At 38.0% G+C, this 23565-nt stretch overlaps 11 protein-coding genes and 1 non-coding gene across 12 annotated transcripts; 7 read left to right on the plus strand and 5 right to left on the minus strand.

Moving 5' to 3' along the window:
- Positions 1–1076: 1076 nt before the first annotated feature.
- SOCG_03220 (karyopherin) lies at positions 1077–4222 on the plus strand. The gene is made up of 2 exons (XM_013161708.1): positions 1077–1243; positions 1299–4222. The coding sequence occupies exons 1-2, from the start codon at positions 1145–1147 to the stop codon at positions 4068–4070; spliced, it is 2871 nt and encodes a 956-aa protein (XP_013017162.1). The 5' UTR covers positions 1077–1144; the 3' UTR covers positions 4071–4222.
- A 290-nt stretch (positions 4223–4512) lies between these two features.
- On the plus strand, positions 4513–7030 carry SOCG_03221 (long-chain-fatty-acid-CoA ligase Lcf1). The gene is made up of 2 exons (XM_013161709.1): positions 4513–4639; positions 4757–7030. The coding sequence occupies exons 1-2, from the start codon at positions 4621–4623 to the stop codon at positions 6763–6765; spliced, it is 2028 nt and encodes a 675-aa protein (XP_013017163.1). The 5' UTR covers positions 4513–4620; the 3' UTR covers positions 6766–7030.
- Positions 7031–7221: 191 nt separating this feature from the next.
- SOCG_03222 (translation initiation factor eIF3g) lies at positions 7222–8487 on the plus strand. The gene is made up of 2 exons (XM_013161710.1): positions 7222–7294; positions 7341–8487. Exons 1-2 carry the CDS (start codon positions 7284–7286, stop codon positions 8170–8172), a joined length of 843 nt encoding a protein of 280 aa, XP_013017164.1. The 5' UTR covers positions 7222–7283; the 3' UTR covers positions 8173–8487.
- A 214-nt stretch (positions 8488–8701) lies between these two features.
- On the plus strand, positions 8702–8774 carry SOCG_16156. Its single transcript has one exon. It is a non-coding gene; the product is annotated as a tRNA-Trp (tRNA).
- Positions 8775–9061: 287 nt separating this feature from the next.
- Positions 9062–10679, minus strand: SOCG_03223 (transaltion initiation factor). Its single transcript, XM_013161711.1, has 4 exons — positions 10558–10679; positions 10505–10515; positions 10371–10461; positions 9062–10196 (listed from the first exon to the last, which is right to left on the minus strand). The coding sequence occupies exons 1-4, from the start codon at positions 10559–10561 to the stop codon at positions 9211–9213; spliced, it is 1092 nt and encodes a 363-aa protein (XP_013017165.1). The 5' UTR covers positions 10562–10679; the 3' UTR covers positions 9062–9210.
- Positions 10680–12698: 2019 nt separating this feature from the next.
- SOCG_03224 (WDR44 family WD repeat protein) lies at positions 12699–15269 on the plus strand. The gene has a single exon (XM_013161712.1). The coding sequence runs from the start codon at positions 13036–13038 to the stop codon at positions 14833–14835; it is 1800 nt and encodes a 599-aa protein (XP_013017166.1). The 5' UTR covers positions 12699–13035; the 3' UTR covers positions 14836–15269.
- On the minus strand, positions 14899–16355 carry SOCG_03225 (Set1C complex subunit Swd2.1). The gene is made up of 3 exons (XM_013161713.1): positions 15963–16355; positions 15618–15882; positions 14899–15567 (listed from the first exon to the last, which is right to left on the minus strand). The coding sequence occupies exons 1-3, from the start codon at positions 16136–16138 to the stop codon at positions 14959–14961; spliced, it is 1050 nt and encodes a 349-aa protein (XP_013017167.1). The 5' UTR covers positions 16139–16355; the 3' UTR covers positions 14899–14958.
- Positions 16011–17140, plus strand: SOCG_03226 (WW domain-binding protein 4). Its single transcript, XM_013161714.1, has 2 exons — positions 16011–16278; positions 16328–17140. The coding sequence occupies exons 1-2, from the start codon at positions 16225–16227 to the stop codon at positions 16943–16945; spliced, it is 672 nt and encodes a 223-aa protein (XP_013017168.1). The 5' UTR covers positions 16011–16224; the 3' UTR covers positions 16946–17140.
- SOCG_03227 (ubiquitin carboxy terminal hydrolase Ubp4) lies at positions 16293–19282 on the minus strand. The gene is made up of 3 exons (XM_013161715.1): positions 18973–19282; positions 18789–18932; positions 16293–18658 (listed from the first exon to the last, which is right to left on the minus strand). Exons 1-3 carry the CDS (start codon positions 19078–19080, stop codon positions 17165–17167), a joined length of 1746 nt encoding a protein of 581 aa, XP_013017169.1. The 5' UTR covers positions 19081–19282; the 3' UTR covers positions 16293–17164.
- On the plus strand, positions 19174–20896 carry SOCG_03228 (zf-CHY type zinc finger protein). Its single transcript, XM_013161716.1, has 2 exons — positions 19174–20453; positions 20502–20896. Exons 1-2 carry the CDS (start codon positions 19736–19738, stop codon positions 20765–20767), a joined length of 984 nt encoding a protein of 327 aa, XP_013017170.1. The 5' UTR covers positions 19174–19735; the 3' UTR covers positions 20768–20896.
- On the minus strand, positions 20777–22001 carry SOCG_03229 (complexed with Cdc5 protein Cwf16). Its single transcript, XM_013161717.1, has 3 exons — positions 21612–22001; positions 21320–21565; positions 20777–21277 (listed from the first exon to the last, which is right to left on the minus strand). Exons 1-3 carry the CDS (start codon positions 21870–21872, stop codon positions 20906–20908), a joined length of 879 nt encoding a protein of 292 aa, XP_013017171.1. The 5' UTR covers positions 21873–22001; the 3' UTR covers positions 20777–20905.
- Positions 21993–23491, minus strand: SOCG_03230 (uncharacterized protein). The gene has a single exon (XM_013161718.1). It carries the CDS (start codon positions 23418–23420, stop codon positions 22110–22112), a length of 1311 nt encoding a protein of 436 aa, XP_013017172.1. The 5' UTR covers positions 23421–23491; the 3' UTR covers positions 21993–22109.
- Between the last annotated feature and the right edge of the window lie 74 nt (positions 23492–23565).

Below are 23565 nucleotides of genomic sequence, written 5' to 3' on the forward strand. Positions count from 1 at the left end.
ATTACCTGCGTCCTTTACGGTAATGGTAGTGCGCAAGTAATGTCTCTGACAAACACCAACTGACGCAGAACGGTTTTAGGGAAATAATTACTTAAAACATAATAAAATAGTCGTACATTATATGATGATCATGGTTTTATTGTGTGCTGCCAGTTTAGGCGTTCCTCCATAAAAGGTTTCCAAAGGACTAAGACAAGTTGTTCATGGTTGAACAATCCCTAAAAGATCATGGAATGCAAATTTCATTACTTGTGAAGACACCTTATTCGAAGGAAATTCTTTTTGATACTTTCCAAGTGTTAGTACCTATTTTACCATCAGTTGCCCTCTGAGTGCTGGCATAATTGGAAGCTAAGTCAATGAACAAATGGATAAAGCGAATTCTTCTCTAGCATTACTACAGTGCTCAACTTTCTGAAGCTACTTCAGTTTTTGACAAGGATTTTTATTTTGATTTGTACAAGTATGAATCATAGCAATGACTTTTGACGTCTCTTCTTCATTGCTGAATAATTCCTATTATCAAGTGTGATACTCAAAAGGGAGTCTTTACTGAATAAAGAAGGGTAAATGAGTGTCAAATCCGCCTAACATGTATCAACAAGAACATTAGCCATGGGGAAGCTCATCGTTACTATGATGGAACGCCAGAAACCTTTCAACAGACAAACTCCATCCCCTTGTCAAACTACCTGTATCGAGCACATTTACCAAGAATGGCATGCCGAAAATGAAAACGCTATAAATATATAGCTTAATTTTACTCATAGCTTGTTTCAAGACCAATACTTCTCTAGCATATGCTACGAGGTCAAGCACAAAGATGTATGCAAGTTTTTTAGATAGGGTATAAGCAATGGTAGCTTACAATTTTTATTTTATTATAAATAGTTTATTCATTTGTTTTTCAATTACTACACAGTATCTGATATTTCTCAAGTTATTATTGCACTTTCCCAAGTTTGTTTACAGGTTTGCGAATTTCATCGTAGTATGTAATTGGCTCTTGTGTTCCCTAACGTACCCGTTATTCACTGGCGTAGTATGGTAAATAACTAGAACGCGTTTCTGCAAATGGAATTTACCAAAATACATTAGTAGTAGTTTTTTGCTTGTTAGAGCTTGTTAGAAGGATACATGCCTCATGGAAGAGTTACATAATGCTTTGAGCACTCTCTATGCGAGCGTAGATCGCAATCAAAAGTTACAAGCAAACTCCTATTTGGAAGAATTTCAGAAAAGTGTAAGAGTTAGATTATTATTGTACCAAATATTGTTAACAAACTAATCGACCATAGGCTACAGCATGGCAAATATGTTTCCAAATCTTAAATACGGGTGACAGTAGCATTGAATCAAAACTATTTGCTGCACAGACACTGCGACAGAAGATTGTATACGATTTTCACCAGCTACCAAAGTCTGTTCATGCTGAGTTGCGAGACAGTATGATGCAACTATTCATTTCTTCAAAGGATAGCCCGAGACCATTATTGATATCATTTGCAGTCTGTATGGCTGCAATTGCTTTGCATATGACTGAATGGCACAATGTGATTAATGATGTCTTCCAAGCCTGTAGCACTCATGATCCGACAGGTCGCTGTATCTTACAATTCTTGTCAGTTTTGCCAGAGGAAGCAGCTGATCCACGAAAAACATCTTTGACTTGGGAAGAACTCTGTGCTCGTATAGATGAATTACTGCGGGATAATGGTCCTGCTGTACTAGAATTGCTTCTGCAATATGTAAACAGTAATATTTATGCTGATGGAACCTCTAGCGTTGATTTGAACCTCGTACTGACCAGTTTGACGTCCTGGCTTCGCGAAATCCCTCTAGATAAAATACTCTCATCCCCGTTGATCGAACTCGCATTTCGATCCTTGGATAATGATATGCTCATTGATGATGCAGTCGAATTTCTTTGTGCTGTCTTTAACGAAACGAGGGAAGTAGATGAATCAATGGATATGATTATGATGCTTTATCCCCGTTTACTAGATCTTCGTCCAAAAATTATCGCTCAAAAAGACGACCCAGATGCCTTTCGTGCAATCGGTCGACTATTCACTGAGGCCGGAGAATCTTGGGTGGTCTTAATGGCCCGAATGCCTAATGAATTTCTACCGTTGGTAGAATCTATTGTACAGATATGTGCTAACGATGAAGAGTTAGAAGCAATTAAATTTACTTTTGCTTTTTGGTGGGATATGAAGCAAATGCTAGAATTAGAAGCGTATACTCAAGCTCGTGCTATATATGCCCCGCTCTTTTTGGAGATGGTTGGTATTGTGGTAAGCCATTTGCATTACCCACGAGCGGATAATCAACTCTTAAATGATCAAATGGCTCAAGCTGAAGTTTTCTTCGATGATCGTGAATCTGAGGACCGCTTCCGTGCGTTCCGTCATGAAATGGGCGATGTGTTAAAAGATTGCTGTGCGGTTGTAGGAGTAACTCCATGTTTGCTTAAAGTTTCTACCAAGCTTTTGGAAACGTTGGATGCGAAGGAATCTGGTCTGCCTTACTTTTGGCAAGATATAGAAGCCCCTTTATTCGCTTTGCGTGCTATGGGACGTATGGTACCAACTGATGAAGATAAAATTATCGTTCATATGCTGAGATTCCTTCCGAAGCTTCCTGAAAACAATAAGGTGCGTTATGCTGCAATTTTATTTGTAGGAAGATATACTGAATGGACTGCACAACATCCTGAGTATTTGGAAATGCAGCTAAACTATATCGCAGAAGGATTTCAAATTCCTTGCAAAGAAGTCCAAAGTGCTGCCGCACAAGCTATGAAGCATTTCTGTTCTGATTGCCGTGAGCATCTCGTAAATCATCTTCCACAGTTACATTCGTTTTACCTTAGCATGAGAGAAGTACTAGATCCTCAATCTATTCTTGAGATTGCTGAGGGTTTGGCACATATTGCTGCCATTCAACCTATCACCAATACCTATCAATCACTGCACAGTTTTATTGCTCCTTCATTGCAGAAAATTGTGTTAAGCCAAACAAAGACTGGACACACGGAGCGTGAAATCGAAGCGGTGGCTGATGAAATAGATATACTTATAATTTTCTTTTCTATTGTCTACCCACTGAGTTCCTCACATGAGATCCATCCTACTGTTCAACTCTGTTTAGACATATGGCCAGCCGTGGCCAGAACTCTGGATACAATTCCTAGCGCATTGATATGTGAGCGTATTTGCAAGCTTTTGAAGAATGTGATTATGACCTTCCGAGAAAAAGCTCTAGTATTACTGCCGTCAATTGCGGAAACACTAGTGAAAGGGTTCGAGTGTACACAGTTTGGCTGTTTTCTATGGGTCAGTGGAACGTGCGTTCGGGAGTTCGGCGTAATTGAGATGGATGAACAAACCCAAGTGTCTGTTTGGGGCTTTGTAGAAAGACAATGTACAAACATGTTCTATTATATGACGAAAAAATCACCGAAAGAAATCCCGGATGTGATAGACGATTTTTTCCGGTTTATGATGGATGCCCTGTTGGCAAATCCACAGCGAGTATTCATGAGTGACTTGCTGGAACCATTGATCCATGCATCCTTAGTTTGTCTGCAAGTGAACCAAGACGAATCTCTTTGTAGTGTATTGGTTTATTTACAAGATCTTGTTTCATTCGCACTGAGGACGCCTCCTTATACTCTTTCTGAGCCAGTTTCAGAAACACTATTAAAAAAATTACGACTTTTAGTGCTAAATAACTCTCAACAAATGTTTAGCATTTTATTTAACGGAATGGCCTTCATTTTCCCTCGAAATAATGTTTCGGATGCTTCTGCGGTCCTAATACCTTTAATTCGTTTGATATGCATGGAGAACAGTAGCCTTTGCGTTCAATACTTGTCAAGTGTGCTGGATCAACTTCCGCAAGATACAATCGGTCAAGAGGAGAAGGTTAAGTTTTTGGAAACATTTTCCCGTCATTGCGAATCTTCTGAAATGCCTCGTTTACGTGCACATCTACAAGATTGGACGTCTATGTACCGCAGGAGGGTGCTTTCACCGCGATCAAAAGGCATAACATTGTCATCTTAGCTTCTTTCAAGAGATGATGAATTTACATGATTAAAACAAAAGTGAAGGAATTAAAAAGAACGAAAAACAAGTACTCGATAATTAATGATAAATATGAGTGGATAGATGGATTGGTTTTTTAATCTTACTTCCTATTGTGGTTTGCCAAAAGAAGTACATTGAGTCATTTGTAAATCCATATTGTATTCAAAAACGTAAAACTAAATGACATAAATAAACCTAAGTATCGTTCAAAATAAAAGTAGAAAGAAAACGGTACTACTTATCATGAACTTTTCGAAACGAATGGTTTGTTTACTAACGTATCGAAATTTAATCTCGCTAAGCCTGTCATTTGTGTCTTACGTAAGGATCTGCAGTAAATCCTACCGTTTGTTGGTTTTTTCTGGTGCTATACCAACATACATCAACCGTGGGATCGAAATGGATTTCATAACTACTATATGAAGTCATTTCAAAACCTACCAACAACAAACAGCCTGAAACAAGCACAAGAGAAATCTTTGTGGTTTTCTGAGCGAAAAGTTCCTAAAGACAGCTTTTATTGACAATGAAAGTTCAAGGAAAATGTAAGTAACTAAAAATTGAGATATAAGAAAGCGCCTGAATAACGTGAATATGTTACGTCAGTTTCGGGTCTATGAAAATGTGATTTATGGAATAGACAATTAACAATAAACTAATAGCTATCACTGAGGCGAAAGCTCATGAAACTGGGATTGTTCGGAATGTGAGTGCCACGAAGGAACTTCCTACTGTTTTAGACAACGAAACAAGAACCCTGTATGATCTTTTAGCGAATGCAGTCAAACGCCATGGAGATAACCATGCTGTTGGTTATCGAGATCTAATTAAGGAACATGTGGAAGAGAAGATGATTACGAAGGTTGTAAACAATGAAAAGAAAGAAGTCCCCAAAAAGTGGTCCTACTTCGAGCTTTCCGATTACAAGTACCTTAGCTTTAACCAATTCTATGATAAGACCATGCGTCTTGCTGGTGGTTTGCGTAAATTCGGTTTGAAGGCTGGTGACAAGTTGGAACTCTATGCATCCACTACCGCTTCTTGGTTCATAATGGCTCATGCCGCTATGTCTCAGTCTATGTCAATTGTTACAGCTTATGAAACTTTGGGTGAGGAAGGTCTTTTGCATTCTTTACGTGAGACCGATGTTCATGCAATCTATACCGAAGCCAATCTTTTGAAGAGTCTAGTCAATCCTTTGAAGGAAGTCAACTTGCATTATATTGTCTACCGTGGCAAAGCTAAACCTGAAGATGTTGAGGCATTAAAGCAATCTCGTTCAGATATCAAATTAATCTCCTACGAGGAACTTGAGTCTTATTCGGAGCCTGCCACTCCTGAACCTCCCTCCCCTGAAGATCTTTGTTGTACAATGTACACTTCTGGTAGCACTGGTCTGCCTAAGGGTGTATTATTAACTCACAAAAACATGGTAGCTTTGGTGACGGGTATCTGCAAGGTCATTCCTGAAGTTACTTCGAAAGACTATCTTTTGGCATATCTTCCATTGGCTCATATTCTAGAATTTGCTTTTGAAAATCTATGCTTAGCCTGGGGTGGCACCATTGGTTATGCCGGTGTTCGCACCTTAACGGACACAAACTGCAGAAACTGCCATGGTGATATACTTTCTTTCAAGCCTACGATTATGGTGGGTGTTCCTGCCGTCTGGGAGATGGTCCGTAAGGGTATAACCAGCAAGTTGGGTGCCGCTTCCTCCGTTAAGAAATCTGTTTTCTGGGCTGCTTATCACGCAAAGCTTCGCATGATGCGTCACGGAATTCCTGGTAGTTCCTTTTTAGATGCCGCTATTTTTAATAAAATTCGCAGTGCTGGTACTGGTGGTCGCTTGCGTTATGTGTTGTCAGGTGGTTCAGCCTTGTCTCCTGATACAAAGCAATTTTTGAGTGTTGTTCTCTGCCCGGTTTTAATTGGATATGGTCTGACCGAGGTTAGTGCCGCTGCAATGATCGAAACACCTTCTACCTTCAATATCGATGACTCTGCTGGTGTCATTTTACCTTGCACCGAAATGAAATTAATCGACTGTGAAGAAGGTTCTTACTACACAAACGCTAATCCCCCTCGTGGTGAGATTTTACTTCGTGGACCTTCTTTGACACAGGGTTACTTGAATCGTGAGAAAGAGAATAAGGAGAGCTTCAGCGAGGATGGCTGGTTCATGACTGGTGATGTTGGAGAACTGACTCCTCATGGATTATTAAGAATTATTGACCGTAAAAAGAATCTTGTCAAGACTCAAAATGGTGAATATATTGCTTTGGAGAAGTTGGAGTCTCGATACCGTTCTAGTTCTCTTGTTGCTAACATCTGCGTCTATGCTGACCAATCGAAGGTCAAGCCCATTGCCATCATCGTGCCCAACGAAGCCGCTGTTCATAAATTGGCCGTTGAAAAAGCAGGTGTTGAAGAAAATGCCTCTTGGGAAAGTGTATGTAAGAACAAGAAGGTGCGTCACATGGTTTTGGAAGACCTTTTGAAAATTGGACGCTCTCACCGTTTCTCCAATATTGAACTTATTCAAAACGTTGTCCTTGTCCCAATTGAATTTACTCCAGAAAATGGTTTAGCTACAGCTGCTCAAAAGCTCCAGCGCCGTAAGATTGTTGAACGCTTCAGCAAAGATGTCAATGAAGCTTATGCTGAGTAAACGTTTATTTGATGAGCAAATTTTATGATTATTTGGGGTTGTTGTATTAATGCACGTTAACTTTATAATAACAGTTTGTTAGTACGAGACGATACTTTTTTAAACGATATTAGGTATATTTATCGGTTTTTTTTTGCTTTGTTTTTGAACTGAAAGCACGTATAAACCGTTCTTTTCGCTATTGAACTGGGAATCTTGTTTCTACTGTTGGTTTTCTAATTAAGACATTTTTTTTGTGAATAAAATTTTTTTACAACTTATATAACTAGATGGTTTCCATTAGATACAAACCTTTGGAAACGACGCTATACATGAAACAATTTTCTAAACAATTGTCCATCCTATAAAGTACTTTTCTTAACATAAGAATGTGAAGAATTAGTCTATACCGTCATATACCGATAGTCTTGCGACTCGTTATTAACATATCGCTTTACTGTACATCTCTTTATTTTAGGACAAAATTTCGAGGCAACGGACTTTGTATTTTACCCATACCCCTTTTTTCTCTATTCAAAATGAATACATCGTAAGTGAACAGAGAGTATGTATATAGATCACTAACATAGCGACAGATCATTGGATTGGGCAGACGAAGAGGAATACGGTAGTTCTTTGCCATCCATTCAAACGTTTGACAACCCAGATGGCACAAAAACCATGATTGAGTTTCGCGTCGATGATAATGGCAAGAAAGTGAAAGTTACGAGAGTAATTAAAAAGACTGTTGTCACTGAACGCGTGCAACATGCTGTTGCCGAGAGAAAGAAGTGGGCAAAGTTTGGAAAAGAAGCAGGCAAACCTGGCGGTGTAGACACTAGAACAACCAGTGTTGGAGAAAACGTTCAATTACGCCTACAACTTGGATGGACGACATCTAAGGAAGAAGAACAAGAAGAGGACGCTTTGGCAGCTGCTAAGGTCAAGGCCAAGAGTGGATCTGTTGTACGTTGTCGTGCTTGTAGAGGTAGTCACTTTACTGCCCAATGTCCTTATAAGAATATCATTGGACCAGTGGATGAACCTCCTTTGGAAGCTACCCCAGCCACAAACAGAATCACTGGTGCTTTAGGCGAGAAGCGCTACCTTCCTCCTCACATGCGTGGTGCATCTACTCGTGAGGGAGGTGACTCCATGTTCAAGCGTGAGCGTGACGATAGCGCCACCCTCCGTGTCACCAACCTTTCGGATGATACTCGTGAAGAAGAACTTCGTGACTTATTCCGTCGTTTCGGTGGTATCCAACGTGTATATTTGGCAAAAGACAAGGAAACTGGACGTGCCAAGGGATTTGCTTTTGTCAGTTACTATGATAGAGAATGTGCCGTTCGTGCTCGTGACCGTTTGGACGGTTTCGGTTGGAACAACTTGATTCTTCGTTGTGAATTCTCGAAACCTCGTGATTAAGCATATTTTTACGCAATTTAATCTACGATAAAAAATCCTTCTCTTCATAGAACTTGCACTTTCTGTTTGGAATTACAAGTTTTCGTTGTTTTCTTACGCACAGCTGATCTGTTGTAAATCTCCTGGAATTTATTTTAGCTGTGTTCTTAATTTGTCCTGGTTTATGCTTGTACTGTACAAGAGATTCATTCCATATTTACAATGAGCATGTGGAAGATTTGTTTATACATTTTGGGTTCTTGATGTAGGTGACCAACTTCTTTACTTTAAAATTTTATCTATGTAATCAATGGAATCACGTTTCGCTCCTTTTAATCAGTGTATTCTCAGTAACAAACAGATGCAATTGTATTGGCTTTTATGATAGAGATATTTGCTTTACACCAGCAAGTTCAAATCAAATAACTGCCAGATTGAATTCTATCTATCCTATTTCAAATTCTTTGTATACTAATCTATCACGGACGTGTAGCATGTCTTCATCTACGTAAATCTACATATACCTTTTAATTTAGGAATACTCAACAGCGGCCCCTTAACTCAGTTGGTAGAGTGTGAGATTCCAAATCTTGAAGTCAAGTGTTCAAGTCACTTAGGGGTCATCTTTTTTTCATTTTCAGTCCTCGAACATTTAAAGGTATAAAATGAAATCACGAGGCCTTGCTATATTTTTTTTTGGATACACTACAACAGCGTTAGCTGAATCAAGCTTAATTCAAACTGAAAGTGACTTTTGTATATCCTACACATAAGGCTTTATAGAGTGCTTGCTATATTTCTCTCGTAGTGATTTGAAAGTAACTTCACTTCAATATTGGCAAACAATTCCTTATGTTAGCATTACATTGGTATGGAAATAATAAAAGAAGAAATATGATTTCATAAACAATCGATCAAAAGACTCTAAAAGATACATGCTACGCTAAGCAAATGCTGAAAATATAAATAAAACACTTGTATTTTATTTGAGAAACCAGAAACAAGTTATCATCATTACTTCCAATATTATATCAAAAAGGAACCAAAAAAACGGCTTGTCTAAAACTTACGACCCTTTCCTATTTTTGTCCAACCTTCATCTTCTCCTTCGGCAACGGGAGCAGCTTCCACATCTTTTGGTGCTTCGGCTTGAGTGTTCTCGGGTACCTCGTTTTGGTCAGCAACCTTTACTTCCGAGAGTTTTTCTGTAACAGGCTCAACGGCATTATCCTCCTTCTTTTCACTTTGAGCCTCGTTATTGGAAGAAGTCGTGCTGTCTTTACGGGTGACTTGAGTACGCTTGGTGGCAAGCTTTTCTTCAACACGCTTAAGAATAGGAGTGTTATCTACGGGTTTGGCACCGCCAAAAGGATCAGCCTTGGGCTTGCTTGAGGGAGTAGAGGTCGATGAAGAAGTCTCAGATTGTACGTTAGTAGCGGAGCGAGGCTTTAAGTTGAGGCGAGGACGACTGTTGGTTTCACGAGATGGAAGAGGACCACGACGAATCCACTCACGCTCTTCACGGGGAGATTCACGAGGCTCAAGAGCAGGATCACGTACAGTGCGACGCTTCATGAAGCCGTCACGGGAACCACTGTCTCTACGCTCGGCAGGGGGGAGAGGTCCACGGCGAACCCAGTCGCGGTCATCACGAGGTGCAGCACGGCGAGGCTCGGCAACAGTAATACGAATAGCACGTCCCATGAGACTCTCACCGGACAAAACCATAGCAGAGCTCAAGAGATCAGCACTCTCAAACTCCACGTAACCGAAACCACGAGAGCGCTCAGTCATGGGGTCGGTGACAAGACGGACGCTAGTAACACCTTCACCAAAGAAGTCGGCAATATCGGCTTCCGTTAAGTCAAAGCTCAAGTTACCAATGTAGGCAGTGAAAGGAGGCTCTGAGGGAATGGGGACGGCTTCACGTTCAAAACCAGCGTCACGACGACCTTCACCAGCCATAGGACGGCCAGCGGTCTCGTAAGCGGGAGAAGGAGCTTCTGCTGCAGAGTAGTTACTACGGAAGCTAGGACGTTCTTGGGCTACAATTGTACAAGGTTAATCTAAAGTTGCTCTAAAAAGAAAGGATAAAAGAGTCGGCGTAGGTATAGAAAGCAATTCTATCCAGGTCTTCCCTGGAATTATTTCCATATGTAATTCTTGAGAGGAATGACCCATTCGTTTTTCTACCATTACACCTATCCATTATTACTTACGCAACGAAGGCAAATCATCGACATCGTCAGCCCAGCTAGTAGAGCCGAATTGCTCGTCGCCCAAGAAGGCAGTAAGACTCATCTTCGAATTCTGATAAGCGTTAAACCATAGATGTTTCTTTGCGCAAACAAACCTTTTTTGGACCTTTATATGTTAACAATCCATTATAAAAAATTACTCACTAACCCATTATAAATGTTTATCTTTGGTCTTGTACTTTATGTCAAAACCGTTATGTCTTGTTTTTTTAACAATTCAGGCGTTCCTGTAGGTCAGGCTTAAGTTTGATATGTTTTCCCCATAACACCGTGACTGCTCGATATAAATTTTAGCAAATTTTCTTTTTTTAATGTCGGTTCCTTACCACCAAGAAAATTTAACGAACGTTTAATTCATGCTATCCTTTATTAAGGAGAGATTGTATTATAATACAAAAAAATGAGTGTATCATAGAAAGTAAACATTGGTAGAAACGGAAATTGAAAGAAAGGAAGGAAGGAGAAAAGCTAAAGAATGCGATGTATTTCTTTTTTTTTTTTAATAAGTATTTTTATAAAAGAAAAAAAAAAAAAAAAAAAAAACATCGCTTGGAGTAGCACGCTTCAGGTTGAAAGATTTGACTGGCTAGGTGTAATCAATTATGATGTCGGTTCATTCAGCTCATTAGATCCTTGCGGATCTAGAGGAGGTATCTAAACATATGTCCGTAGAATTGTACGACTCAAACATAATTTTATAACAACTGGAAATTGTTATGTTCATACCGCTCATGATGGTAAAAGTCCGACCTGTCTAATGTTTTCATTCGAGAACTGTAGATTGAAAGTAATCATTTTTCATTGAACTTATGAATCATATTGTAGTAGTGTGAGTTAGACTCGTCCATAGAAAGAAATTGTCTCTTTTCCTTCCAAGATATTTAGGAGCAAAAAATCCGGGAGCGTCGTACTTGACAGTGTACGTTGGGAAGAAAAGACAAGTTTGTTCCCATATACTTTTAAAATAAATAATAAGAGAACAGACTAGTAGACGTAGTTTCCAGACATAACAACTCGGTTCTGTCTACACCTCATACAGCAGAATTCCAAAAGCAGCTGCTACTGAATTGTCACTAAGATGACTTAGTATAAATGTCTTCATTTATAAATACATGCACGTATACGGGACTGAGATAATGGGGAAGGACATAGCCAATTCGGATCCTCTTTGTGCATTCTGCAAAAGCATGTTGAAGTCCAGTAACTCTGCAAAATTGACGCTCACATTGTTTGTAGATGATTTTTTATATAATCTAACTTTGAAGATCCCCTTCTAAGAAGAATTAACAAGCCTACAATCCTGTGAACATGTGATTGAATCCGGAAAACATATCAATTTTCTCAAGATTTTCATTTAAGTCGACTCTGCTCTGCGTAAATTTGAATACAAATAGATCAAAAAGGATCCGCTAGTAACCAAGACAATTGAAAAGTACGATTGTCCGGAGGACAAAACACGACGCGCAGAATAATGTCTAAACAAACACGTATATACTGATCTCTAGTGGTTTACGTTAAACTATATCCGGTAAATTAATAATGTACGTTAACAGGTTTACCAATACAAAATACGGTCGTTATTCTTAAAAAATAAATAAATAGAATTGGTAGGTTGGTAGGTATAGGTACAGTAGATCATTTCCTTTGGCAAACCACTTGATTTAGATATGTATATATATCTTTTATCTTTAATTACTTGAAATTTTTAAAAGGAAGGAACCCTTTGGAGAAAGGATGTCAATGGTTGTTGTGTAAGGACTCCTTTTTTAAATGTCGATGACAGCAACGATATAATGTCAATTTCTTGAATCCTGAAACACTATACCTTTTTCTATCCATAAGAGAATCTGATTTCATCTTTATTTCGCGTATCTATTTACTCTACAACCTTTGAATCGTCTGGGTTTCTTTTTAAATCTGATTTCTGAAACATGGAATAAATTCGCAGTTATGAAGCTGAAGCGAACCATCTTGAATAAATCAACAAATCAGATGCATTCTTTAAGGGGAATCTCTATTCTAGCTTGTAAATGACATCCTTCGTTCAAGCGACATATTCCACCTTAGCACCTATCTGATCTAGTAAAAAGACAAATGGATCATCTCAGGAATTTCTTTTCCACCTTTGAATTAAAAAAATAAAAATAAAAGAAAACAAATATTTCTTTGATGAAATTGGGCATTTCATACCAATATTTCTCTTTATTTTTCTTGATCTTTATCCCCATAGTTTATACTTGCCTCCATACAAAATCGCCTTTCACATCATAGTGACAAATTGAGTACCAACAATAAATCTGCGATCATTAAACGTAAATAATAAATACCAACAGGTCTTGATTGACTTTTTTCTTTATAAAAAAAAAGCGAAAAAATATTGCCGGTAGCATTCAATTGACTTTGGCACTTTTTTTTTAGTGCTTGAGTGCTTTCTCAACAAGTTTTAGCACAATTCCATTAGGACTCATAAACTTGGTCTATTCATTCGGGGGTTTCTTCTTTTTTATTTATTTTTTTCTTTTTCGCTTGTTATATAATCCATTTCGTTCGTGAAAATCCCCATCTAAGCCAGAAAAGACTTTTACAACTCTATCTTAAAAAAAGTCCGCTTTATGTGGATTTCAAAATGGAAGTTTTATTGCAGGATGGCCAATTTAAGGAACGTATGTTAGGTGACCCATGGCAAACAAGTGCATCATCACCTCGGAACCCTGAAGGAAGTGTTAGAAAACCAAGCCCGGTGAATGTAAAAAGACTTCCTAAACGACCTGTTCCACCAAATCCGACAATAATCCCACGAAATCAAAACGAGACAATTTCAATGGATACAGTTTTAAATGAAAACTCCTCAAGTACCTCGTCTCCACTTAACTATCAATCAGAAAATGAATCGAATTCAGATGTAGCCGACGACTTAAGTCTGGCCGAAACAACTATAAACTCATCTTCCTCTACAGCCGCAGAAGCAGTAGAGGAAAATGAACAGCCGATAAACGATGACGAAGAGAGTATTCAATACCTATACCCGAAACATAACAATAACCCTGTTTTAAGCCGAGATCATTTACGGTATGTCCCAATTCATAGAAAACGAATGCCCAAAAATGAGATGACCTTGAATCGAAAACTTTTTGTCTCTCAGGTGATTAATACCGGTTGTACAGAAGCATCGCATGAGAAGAAGCTTTTTGGAAAGCGACTTCATAGATGCGATCCAGCAGACTGTAAGAGCTCTCTCTGGGCTTCTGAAATAAGTTCGAGCGGAAAATACCTAGCCACCGCCGGAAAGGATTCCGTTATTCGAGTATGGAAGGTCATTGAGAATAAGAAAGATCGAAACCATTATTTTCATGAAGAAATCTCAAAAAAAAGTTCATATTTTACTGGCTTCAGTGTATTTGAACCAAATCCCGTTTTAAGCTGCTATGGTCATAAAGCTGAAGTACTTTCTATCTCTTGGAGCAAAAACGATTTTTTGCTAACTGCATCAAGCGATCGCACTGTTCGACTTTGGCACCCTATGTTGGATAGATGTTTAGCCTTCTTTCAACACAATGAGATTGTAACATGCGTTTCGTTTCATCCTACAGACGACCGATTCTTTGTATCAGGAACATTGGATCATCGGATCCACCTGTGGTCCGTTTTGGAGCAGAAGATCTTGCATTGGAATCAATTAGAATATCCAATTTCCACCATATGTTTTCAACCGGATGGCCAACGCATCATCGTAGGGCTGTTTTATGGAATGTGCGTTCTATATGATGTGGATCAACTTCGCTATATTTCTTCATGGCTCATTCATCGATCATCCTCAAGAAATAGAAAGAGTAAAATCACCGGATTGCAATGCACCAATGCCATACCCGGAGATGTCAATTCCAAGACTTATGTTTTGGTTTCTACCGACGATACTTCAGTTCGAATTTTCGACGTTGAAAATAGATGTATGATTTTAAAACTCGGTGAAGAACACCGTGCACATGGCCAAATACTCTCTCGCTTGAATGAAGACAACTCCTATATCATTAGCAAAACCGGCTCTAACGAAGTTATGTTATGGCATCTTCCGTACAAATTTTTTTCTTCGACACATAAACGAAGAGGCATTGTTCGTCATTTGCCAATTGAAACTTTTCGAATTTGTACAGAGAGGCTCACATCGGCGATCATTGCTCCAGCAAGTACAGCTTTGGAGGTTAGTCAATCGGAAGGATACGTTTGCCCTGAGAGAGACTGGAAAAAACCACTGTCTAAGAACTCAGAGAAGACCTTCGGTGGAAAATCATTGGAAATTATTATCGTCAGCAATATGGCAGGAAAAGTCATTGTTCTAAGACGTGATGGCCTGCGCGAAAAAAATAAGTCTTTCTATAAAGGATCTGCAAAGTTTCGAAACTTTGTTCATGACTGGTTGCATATCTGATTTCTCATTTTACTTCTTTGTTTATATTATGTACTATTACGCTTATACCTTCTTTTCTAAAATGTTTATTTATTTATTTTTTTAATAACAAAAAACGAAATGATACAAAAGAAATAATATTGTTTAATTCCAAAATACTACACCTGAGTGAGCCGTAACAAGTTGTGCATGACGAGGATTAAATCGAACTATAGAAGGCACTTCAGGGCAATCTACTTTTTTTGTCAAAGGTATACAGCTATGTGGATTTGAGGGAACCGTATTCTTGACTTCTGCCATTAGTTCATGCATATTCCAAGTGTCTGAATATTGACTTGATTTCATCTCAGGTATTTCGTAGATTGCTAAATGCTTTTCGTCGTTGGCAGAAAATAAATACTTACTATCTGGGGACATACAAGCCGAAGAATAAAAAGAAAGATTTTTAGTAGCACTTCTAGCATTTGTCTTAGCTGGTATACGTAACAATTCCTGGCCACTGTAAGCATCAACCACGTAATGATAATCGTTTGCAGTCGTTAATAAAATATTCTTTCCATCAGTGCTGAACTCGATGTTTGAAATGCTTACATGGGGAGGAAGAAATGTCAAGGGGATCTCTTGAAACGGCCGTGAATCGTATGTCTTGATACTATAAAGAGAGATCTTATATTTTCTTTCACTCACACAAGCAAAAATTAAACCAGTAGCATCAAACGCAGCCACCACTGGTGAGCTTACGTTCAGTAATCCCTAACATGTCAGTAAAACGATCGCCAATTTTGCTATCAATCCTACCATACCTGGCAATTAGGAGACCGAAAATCCCACAGTCGTAATGTATTATCCATAGAGGCACTAAGAAATATCTCATCAGAGGGCGAGACATCCAGGGAAGTAACCGCTTGTTTATGCCCAGGAAAGTATCGAAGATATCGATTCGTAACTACATCAAGATAGCGAATCGTGTCATCTTCTTTAGTAGAAGCATGGATCAGAGAATTAGAATGATGAGAAAATCGACCCAAGTGAGCTCCATACTTCTTACTGGCAAGTTCTTTCACAAATCTTTTGCAAGTTAATAAACATCATAATTTACTTAGAAAAAAATATTACTTTCCGTCAAGCGCGTCAGCTAATTGACTTACTTTCCTGTTACACAGTTATAAAGTTTTAATGTATCATCCGTAGAAGACGCCAAACATAATTCTCCACTGTCGTCGAAACTTAGAGAAGTGATTTCACCACCTAAATCTGTATTTTTCAACCACTTCCTTGGCTCAATTGAAGACAACAACTCGTAGGTTATTGGAACTGTTGTCATTTTTGGTTTAAATCTTGAAATCCAAAACGTTTTGTCGAAGCATTGGTGGACTGGCAAAGTGGGAACTACATATTGATTTAAAAGTCATGGCTGAATATTGGAAGAGCATTCCCAAATATTTTTGTAAATATTGTCAACAGGTAAGCTAAAACGATAGCTATATTGAAAGTATTCTAACGTAATATTCAGTTTGTTACAGATACTCAACTTATTCGGCGGGAACATGAACAAAGCTTTAAACACAGAAATGCACTGAAACGGTTTATGAATGAGATCCACTCATCTAATTTAAAGCGACTAAGTAATACTAAAGAAAATCCGCCTTCAATTTCTAGTAGTGCTTCTGAATCTGCTTTAGCATCTTACGAAAGACCAAAGACACAAAAGCTGAAAATACATCCTGCAAAGAAGAAAAGTACGCTTGATGATTGGGACATTCCAGATGCTAGTCAGGATGCGACATCTTCGCATAGCTATACCCCAACACAAGGTCCTGCCGAACAAAATAATGAATTAGCTAATATACAAAAAGAGAAAGAGGAGAAACAAGAACAAGAACAAGAGAAACATTCAGAAATAAAAGAGGAAGTCTCTTCGTTAAAAAGAAACAGGGAGTCTGTCGAGAATGAAGAGAAAGCCTTCATTCATTTCGAAGTTAGACAAAAAACCTTAGACGCAGAGAACAACTCTGGAGATAGTACACTTAAATATTCTAATACTGAAGAAAAACTGCCGAAAGTAACTTTCAAAAAGAAGAAATCTTCTGCTCGTCAAAATATCAAATCCTCTAAAAAGGTTACGGACTAGGTTTTCTTTCATGTCAAATTAAAAATTGAACAAGATTTTATTTATTTTCAATCTTTTTCATAAAAGTCGATCTTTACGTCCAAGTTACCCATAATAATCTTGAGTGTTATGGACGAAGTAATCAGAATATTTGGTGAGAAGCAGAACAACAGAACAAAAATGTAGGTAGTTATAAATAAGCATATCGTATCATCTATTACAAAACTCGAGCCTTTAGCTTTATTTTTCCAAATTACTCACGCCATCTTTCTTTTTGTAAAACAGAATATATGAAGAAGAAAAATCACGCTGAAGCGCTGCAAAGCCATCCACTTTTTGAACGATGGAATCATCAATTCGATACCACTGACTTTCACTAAAAACGTTCGACGTATAGTGACCATTGCCAAGTTGACCGTAATGACTCACAAAAGCAAACAAATCGTAGCTACATTGATCGTAATTCATTCCTGACTGGAAACAAGGAGGGATGAGCATGTTGCTGGGTATCCGAAAGTTCAATTGTAGAGGAGTATCGTCCTTTTTCCAACCTACGACAGTGTTACGAAACCTTTGTATTTGTATTATCAGGTAATCAGATAAATGAGATATATTCATCATTTTTTTTGCGGGTCTTCGTCTTTGACACACGGGGCAAAACCAAGCATTAGGTCCTTCTAAAACTTCATAAGCCATGAATCGTCGGAGACATTCGTGTAAGCTTACAAATTCAGATAAATTAGGAATTGGAATAGCAAGAGAAGTAAAAGGAGCGAATGTAGTAGACGTTCGTTGACAAACTGTGCATTGTATTCGACTGCAGAGCTGTCCTGAAAAACTTTCTTCGACTACACTTAGATTGTGACGAACGTGAAGATTCCAGTCAACATAATTAAGATAGGAAAGAGGCAACTTTTCACGGGCACTAAGCTGTTCATCAGAAAGAGCAGAGAGGGGAGCACGGGAAGCGTTACAGTTCAAGTCTTCGTGCAGTTTATCAAGTAAAAAATTCAGAAATTCCTGCGCATCACACTGACCGTCAGTACTAAAATCTCTGTTCAAACACTGAACAACGTCCAGAAATCGCTTTGGAGATACAACTCGTTTTCCCTTTCTTTGAAAAACTTCATTTACTAAAGAAAGAAAAGCCACTGTCATTTTTCCTCCGGATCCCAAAGGATTACCTTTATTAATGGCTCCAAGAGCCTGCGACTTGTGATACATCGGCGAAATGAGCTCACCACATGCGAAAAGACATTGCAAAACGCAATTCATATAGCACGTATTTCCAAGGTTAGTAAGACCAATAGGTAAGTACTCAAGAGTGTTTTCATCTTGATGAAATTTTTTTTCAGACATGGAAGTGAGCAGCTGTGGTTTCCATTTTAGAGTCGTTAGAATAGAATAAATACGATAAGAAACATTAATATCATCCAAATGATTTTCTAAGCTATAACAGATAGTAACCTCTGGAAGAAACGGGACCTTTTTAAGATAAATATCAATTTCAGCGATAGATTCTGAAGAGAACAGTGAAACGGGAATATGTATGGTATTTTTGGAAAGCACATACTCCTTAGAGCTCTCGTCAGAGTACAGATTCAAAAACAAGGTTTTACTTGATTTATCTTTAGTCAGTTTCTTGGCTGACTGGATCGGTATACAAGGTAGATAATGCCTCACTGCTAATTTACTTTTTAAATTAAAAATCTTTTGAATGAGGGCAAGCGTTTGCTACATCGTGTTAGCTTCTTGAGATTGACGAAGTATGAGGATGTACAAAGGATATGGAGAGGTCATTGGATCAATTCGTATCTCATATTTAAAACCACTCTCTTTTATCCATTTCTTCTCCTGTAAATACCTTTTGAAAGTACTTGAAATCTGAGTACGCACCGGATTGAACTGAGATTTCAAACCGGCATGGAATCTCATAAGCCAACTTGATGGCTTTCAGATAGAACACATAAGACTTAATATAAAGTCCTTTTTCTTCTAATCTTTTAGCCTGCATGGTAAGTCATCAAAATCACCCTCAATAAACTTACCTCTCCTAGCCATTGCAATCCACGCAATGTAGAGCTTTGTAGTGTTTCATCATCGTGAATATACACGAAAGCTTTATCAAAAAGTTCATCAAAGTACTCATCGGACATTTGATATCCGAACTAATAGTTTACTCCATATAAATTATACAACTGGTGGTAGCTCCTACTCCTTATCAAATCCTGAAAACACCAAGTATTTTGAAGAATTTAGAAAATAACAAGTTTGAATGGCACCGAATTGGGATATACAAATAAGAATATTTTGTCAAAGACTACGTCCCCAAACTGTGTAAGTTGAGTTCAGCAAACAGATACGGACCTTAGGAACAATTAGTTAACGGATGTCTTCATATACAGTGAGTCAAACACGGAACTTTATTTAACAGTACAAACTATTAAAGGTTCTATTTTATTGATTGTGGACAAGCTTGTGCCATATCATGTTCAGTTCATCCTTGAAGAAGGCCAGGAAAACCTACAAAACTTGCTCAATGAATACGTGAATTCATCTTTTAAAAATACAGATACAACTATAACCAGTGTGTTTAATTCATGTTTACAAAAATGGGATACCTTTGCGAAGAGAGGAATAGAATCCTCGGAACCTATTTCAGATAATGGACGAGGTAAACCAGATTCTTCTGAGACGAAGAAAAAACCTGCTGAATCCACTGAAAAGGTCTTTGATGATTTTTCGGACTTAAGAATCAAAGAGATAGTTCTCCCCAAGGACTCTTCTCGATCAGGATTTAGTAGTACGAAGATGAAATCTTTAGACTATGAGAAAGAAGTCGGGTTACAGAAGGGCTTAGGTAGCTCAGATACAGCTATTCCTCAACAAAAAATACCCGGAAAAGAAGACTGTGATCAGGATAATAATCAAGTCACTACCTTTAAGAACACTCAAATACCCAAACAAGCTAAACCATTGCAACTTGAAGGAAATGACTACTCTCTTGAGCTAACAAATCTTAATTTGATCAATGTAGGTGTTTTAAAAGCACCTAGATTGAAACTAGTGATAAAATGTGTCCGCTGTCATTACGGGAATGAGGTTTCTGTACAAGAAAAATATTCCCTGGCTTGTTCAAAGTGTAATAATGGTTTGCAAGTCATATGGTTGCCTGGAACTGTTCATCTAAATTCATCAAGGTTGGGTGTTCTTGATCTAATAGGATGTGCACCTGTTGATGTTATGCCCATTGATTGTTTTGTCTCATGTTTAGAATGTACAGATGAGCAAGTAATAGTCTTTAAAGGAGTTTCTTCTATGCAGCCCATGGCTCAATTTTGCAGATCATGCAGGACAAGGACGTTAGTCCACTTTCAGGATACCAAATTTCAGTTATTGAAGCAACGTGAACAAGCACTTGGTTCCAGGAAGCCTTCTAATAAAAGCAACAAACAAAATCTCGGGATCGTAAAGGGTACGCCCCTTCCTAATCGCGGTGCTTGTGAACACTACAAGAAGTCATATCGGTGTATGTACAGTCATCCTTTACTCTGAAATTAGTTAACTAACTTACTAGGGTTTCGTTTTCCGTGCTGTAATCGAATCTATGCTTGCGATAAGTGTCATGATATTGATCAAGATCACCTCAATGAATATGCCAAACGAATTATCTGTGGTTATTGCTCCTTTGAGTCTATGTACACCAAAGAAGGAACATGCTCGCATTGCGGAAACTTTACAACGCGTCGTCAGAAAAGTGCTTTTTGGGAAGGCGGTCAAGGAATGAGAGATCCAATCCGAATGAGTAGAAAAGATCCTAGAAAGTACAAGAGAATTACCTAACGCAAATAATGGAGTATAATGCTTTTCTATTGTCTAAATTATGAATAATGAAATAACTGATGATTATAACTTTATTAAAAATTTTTGATCACTTAAAAAACATCTTAAGATAACATAGCTAAAGATCCTGATAAATAATCAAGTAGATTCATCACTTTCTCCATATTCAACTAGAGATGCTGTAGAATTTTTCTCGGGAATTTTAACATGCTCCTTCAGGTTAGTTACCTTATCGCCTGTACTTTTTGTATCCAAAACTTTTGGAAACCGAAGAAAACCGGTAGGGGAGGCTGTATCATCAAAATTGGCAAACCTTTCTTTCTTCTTCATAAATATCTTTTTGTTGTCAGGATTTGTAGGCATATGAGAACCTGTGCGCTCATGACGAACTAAATGGTGAGCAATTATTTCGTCCGAAACTGTAGGAGGTAAAAGACTGAAACCAAGACCAGCTTGATCCTTCAACTCATTTTCTAATTGCTCTTGCTCTTTTATCATCTTCTTTTTTTCCTACATACGCTGTTAATATGTTAGACGTATAAATTTGCATACCCTAAATCGTTTTCGAAGTTTTTGAGAAACAGTCATAGGATCTGCCCATTGTCTCTCATTTTTTTCATAAATAAGCTCCAATTCCGTATTCTGATCTTCTTTCTTTTTCTGGGTTGCTACACTTTTTTCCAATGCCTCTAATGGGTCATGATTTCCATTTCCATCGGTTGCAACGCTGGATATCGTGCCAGTACTGGCAGCATCAATTCTTCTTTTCCCTCCGTTGCATACTACATATTCTGTATTCTAATAGCGTTTAGTTAGCATTCTATAACCTGAATCAAATAATTACTTTTGGGTCTGTGTGTATTTCGATTGCATTAGAGCAAGTATGGCAATGAAAGGTAAACGACCATATTTTGGAAGAGTAATATGAACCGATTTGCTTTTTCTCGGCATTAAACCTGGTGCCTTGGGAGATTAAATTTTGGCATTGGTAGCACCATACCGCGAAAGGCATCTCAAATCGAACTACATTTTTTGTTTTTATTCGCTTTCTACGTTTGCCGTCTTCATCCGGAGGATGATATCTCCCCATATTAAAGCCCTGCATTATAGATTTCAGTCTATGGAAGCATTTTGCATAATTGTGCGTTGGTTGATGGACTCCTATAAACTAATATGATTATGCATGATTGTGAAGCTAGCCATTAACGTAGATACACCTGTAATACATGATGAAAAATTTATAAACCAATAAGAAAGTATTCATAATTGAATTATTGTGGAGGTTACTGCTTTATGGATATTATTCTATTCAAAGTAAACGCAACTTTTAGTTATACCATCCTTAAGAAGCGATTAACTCTTTTACCCATTTTATTTTCTCAGTATTCGGAGGAGCCAGGTCCCAAATTTTTTGAGCGAACTTTGAATATTTTCGTTGAAGGCATGGAGACATAGCTATTGCCATAGTTTGAGCGGTAGGTAAAAGGCCCATTTCGTTCATTTCACGTAGTAATCCCATAATTTTATTTATTTGTTTTGATTCGACATAAATTCGAAGACGTTCATGGAAAGCCTGGATCGCAGGGGGCCACTGAATTCTTGATTTATAAAATGTCCAGTAGAAATCAGCAGAAGCGACATCGCCCAATTGTCTGAGAATATAAAGTACTGTGATTAATGATCGAGATGTGGCTTCACAACATTGACCAGGCAACATGGGATGAGGCTCTTGAATAGGATACTGCATGGGCGCGTCCACCTGTTGCAGTAGGATCTTCAAGCCTAGAAACTTGCTGTTCTCATTTTTAGCAGTACTCAAAACTTTTGCAAAGGCACAGAGTAGATCTTCATGAATTACAAACTCATTTTCGTTGTATTTCGAGACTGTAAATTTCCATAAATCATTAGCAAACTTATGCATCTCGTCGAAATGACTAGGTTGCATTTCGGCAACATCAAGATATAAATACATAATTTTTGAAGCAATCGAGGAGTCTAGCTTTGTTTTCGGTTGCAGTAGTATATCATTTGCAAATTCGACATCCTTCAGTTTCAAACAGCATTGAGCCAGTATATTGATATGAATAGCGTTTGGAGTAACCGAAGAATTGGATCGATATAAGTTATTGTATACCTTCTTTATTAATTCCGACAACTTTCGCTTGCTGGCTGCTTCATTATTAACCAATATAGAGTACAATCCTTGTAACAGAATTGTGTATGTAAATTCATTCGGCACCTGCATTGACTTCTTCATCATGTTATACAGAGACCAAGCAAAGTTATATTCGCCCTTCCTTAAATGATATTCCAACAAGTGATTGTAAGCGACGGTTTTGGGGGCTAATGATTTTTTCACGATCAAATCTAGTGCAGCTTTAGGCTGCTCGCCTTTCAGTAACCTGGAAACTTTCTGAGCTAATACATAACTTTCATTTCGTAAGCTGGATTCATTGTTTAACCTCTTTTTTTGGCGTATGGTTTGCTTGTTGAAACCTTGCTCCAAAATCAACTTCTCTTTGCGTTTTCGAGCTACTTTTGTGGCATTGCTTACTTGTGCAACAATTGCTGTATGAAATGTCTGAAGTCTTCCAAAATTTGGCACAATAATTGCGAAATTCCTGAAACGACCAAGAAAACTGGGTAAGTGCATATGAAGAAATGCTTATGCGATGCACGAATCTCACACAGTCAATACCCCGTTTCTCTATTTAGACAGTATCTACATACTTTGAAATCTGGAAATTCATGACTACTATACTTAAGTGACAAAAAAAAAGTTTTACAGGTTAATTTTA

Source organism: Schizosaccharomyces octosporus (assembly GCF_000150505.1).
Source record: "Schizosaccharomyces octosporus yFS286 unplaced genomic scaffold supercont6.1, whole genome shotgun sequence".
NCBI lineage: Eukaryota > Fungi > Ascomycota > Schizosaccharomycetes > Schizosaccharomycetales > Schizosaccharomycetaceae > Schizosaccharomyces > Schizosaccharomyces octosporus.

Bases quoted from the DNA above. Each gene is read 5' to 3' on its own strand.
- SOCG_03220 (XM_013161708.1), top strand. From the start codon at position 1,145: ATGGAAGAGTTACATAATGCTTTGAGCACTCTCTATGCGAGCGTAGAT. The intron at 1,244-1,298 runs GTAAGAGTTAGA...AATCGACCATAG, and splicing joins TGGAAGAATTTCAGAAAAGT to GCTACAGCATGGCAAATATG.
- SOCG_03223 (XM_013161711.1), bottom strand. The intron at 10,197-10,370 runs GTAAGTAATAAT...GTACAATTGTAG, and splicing joins CGATGATTTGCCTTCGTTGC to CCCAAGAACGTCCTAGCTTC.
- SOCG_03224 (XM_013161712.1), top strand. From the start codon at position 13,036: ATGGAAGTTTTATTGCAGGATGGCCAATTTAAGGAACGTATGTTAGGT.
- SOCG_03225 (XM_013161713.1), bottom strand. From the start codon at position 16,138: ATGACAACAGTTCCAATAACCTACGAGTTGTTGTCTTCAATTGAGCCA. The intron at 15,883-15,962 runs GTAAGTCAATTA...AACTTGCAAAAG, and splicing joins TATAACTGTGTAACAGGAAA to ATTTGTGAAAGAACTTGCCA. The intron at 15,568-15,617 runs GTATGGTAGGAT...CTGACATGTTAG, and splicing joins TTCGGTCTCCTAATTGCCAG to GGATTACTGAACGTAAGCTC.
- SOCG_03226 (XM_013161714.1), top strand. From the start codon at position 16,225: ATGGCTGAATATTGGAAGAGCATTCCCAAATATTTTTGTAAATATTGT. The intron at 16,279-16,327 runs GTAAGCTAAAAC...CGTAATATTCAG, and splicing joins TTTGTAAATATTGTCAACAG to TTTGTTACAGATACTCAACT.
- SOCG_03227 (XM_013161715.1), bottom strand. From the start codon at position 19,080: ATGTCCGATGAGTACTTTGATGAACTTTTTGATAAAGCTTTCGTGTAT. The intron at 18,933-18,972 runs GTAAGTTTATTG...CTTACCATGCAG, and splicing joins GATTGCAATGGCTAGGAGAG to GCTAAAAGATTAGAAGAAAA. The intron at 18,659-18,788 runs GTATTTACAGGA...AACACGATGTAG, and splicing joins ATTTCAAGTACTTTCAAAAG to CAAACGCTTGCCCTCATTCA.
- SOCG_03228 (XM_013161716.1), top strand. From the start codon at position 19,736: ATGAAATCTTTAGACTATGAGAAAGAAGTCGGGTTACAGAAGGGCTTA. The intron at 20,454-20,501 runs GTATGTACAGTC...CTAACTTACTAG, and splicing joins CTACAAGAAGTCATATCGGT to GGTTTCGTTTTCCGTGCTGT.
- SOCG_03229 (XM_013161717.1), bottom strand. From the start codon at position 21,872: ATGCAGGGCTTTAATATGGGGAGATATCATCCTCCGGATGAAGACGGC. The intron at 21,566-21,611 runs GTAATTATTTGA...AAACGCTATTAG, and splicing joins AAATACACACAGACCCAAAA to AATACAGAATATGTAGTATG. The intron at 21,278-21,319 runs GTATGCAAATTT...CAGCGTATGTAG, and splicing joins AACTTCGAAAACGATTTAGG to GAAAAAAAGAAGATGATAAA.
- SOCG_03230 (XM_013161718.1), bottom strand. From the start codon at position 23,420: ATGCACTTACCCAGTTTTCTTGGTCGTTTCAGGAATTTCGCAATTATT.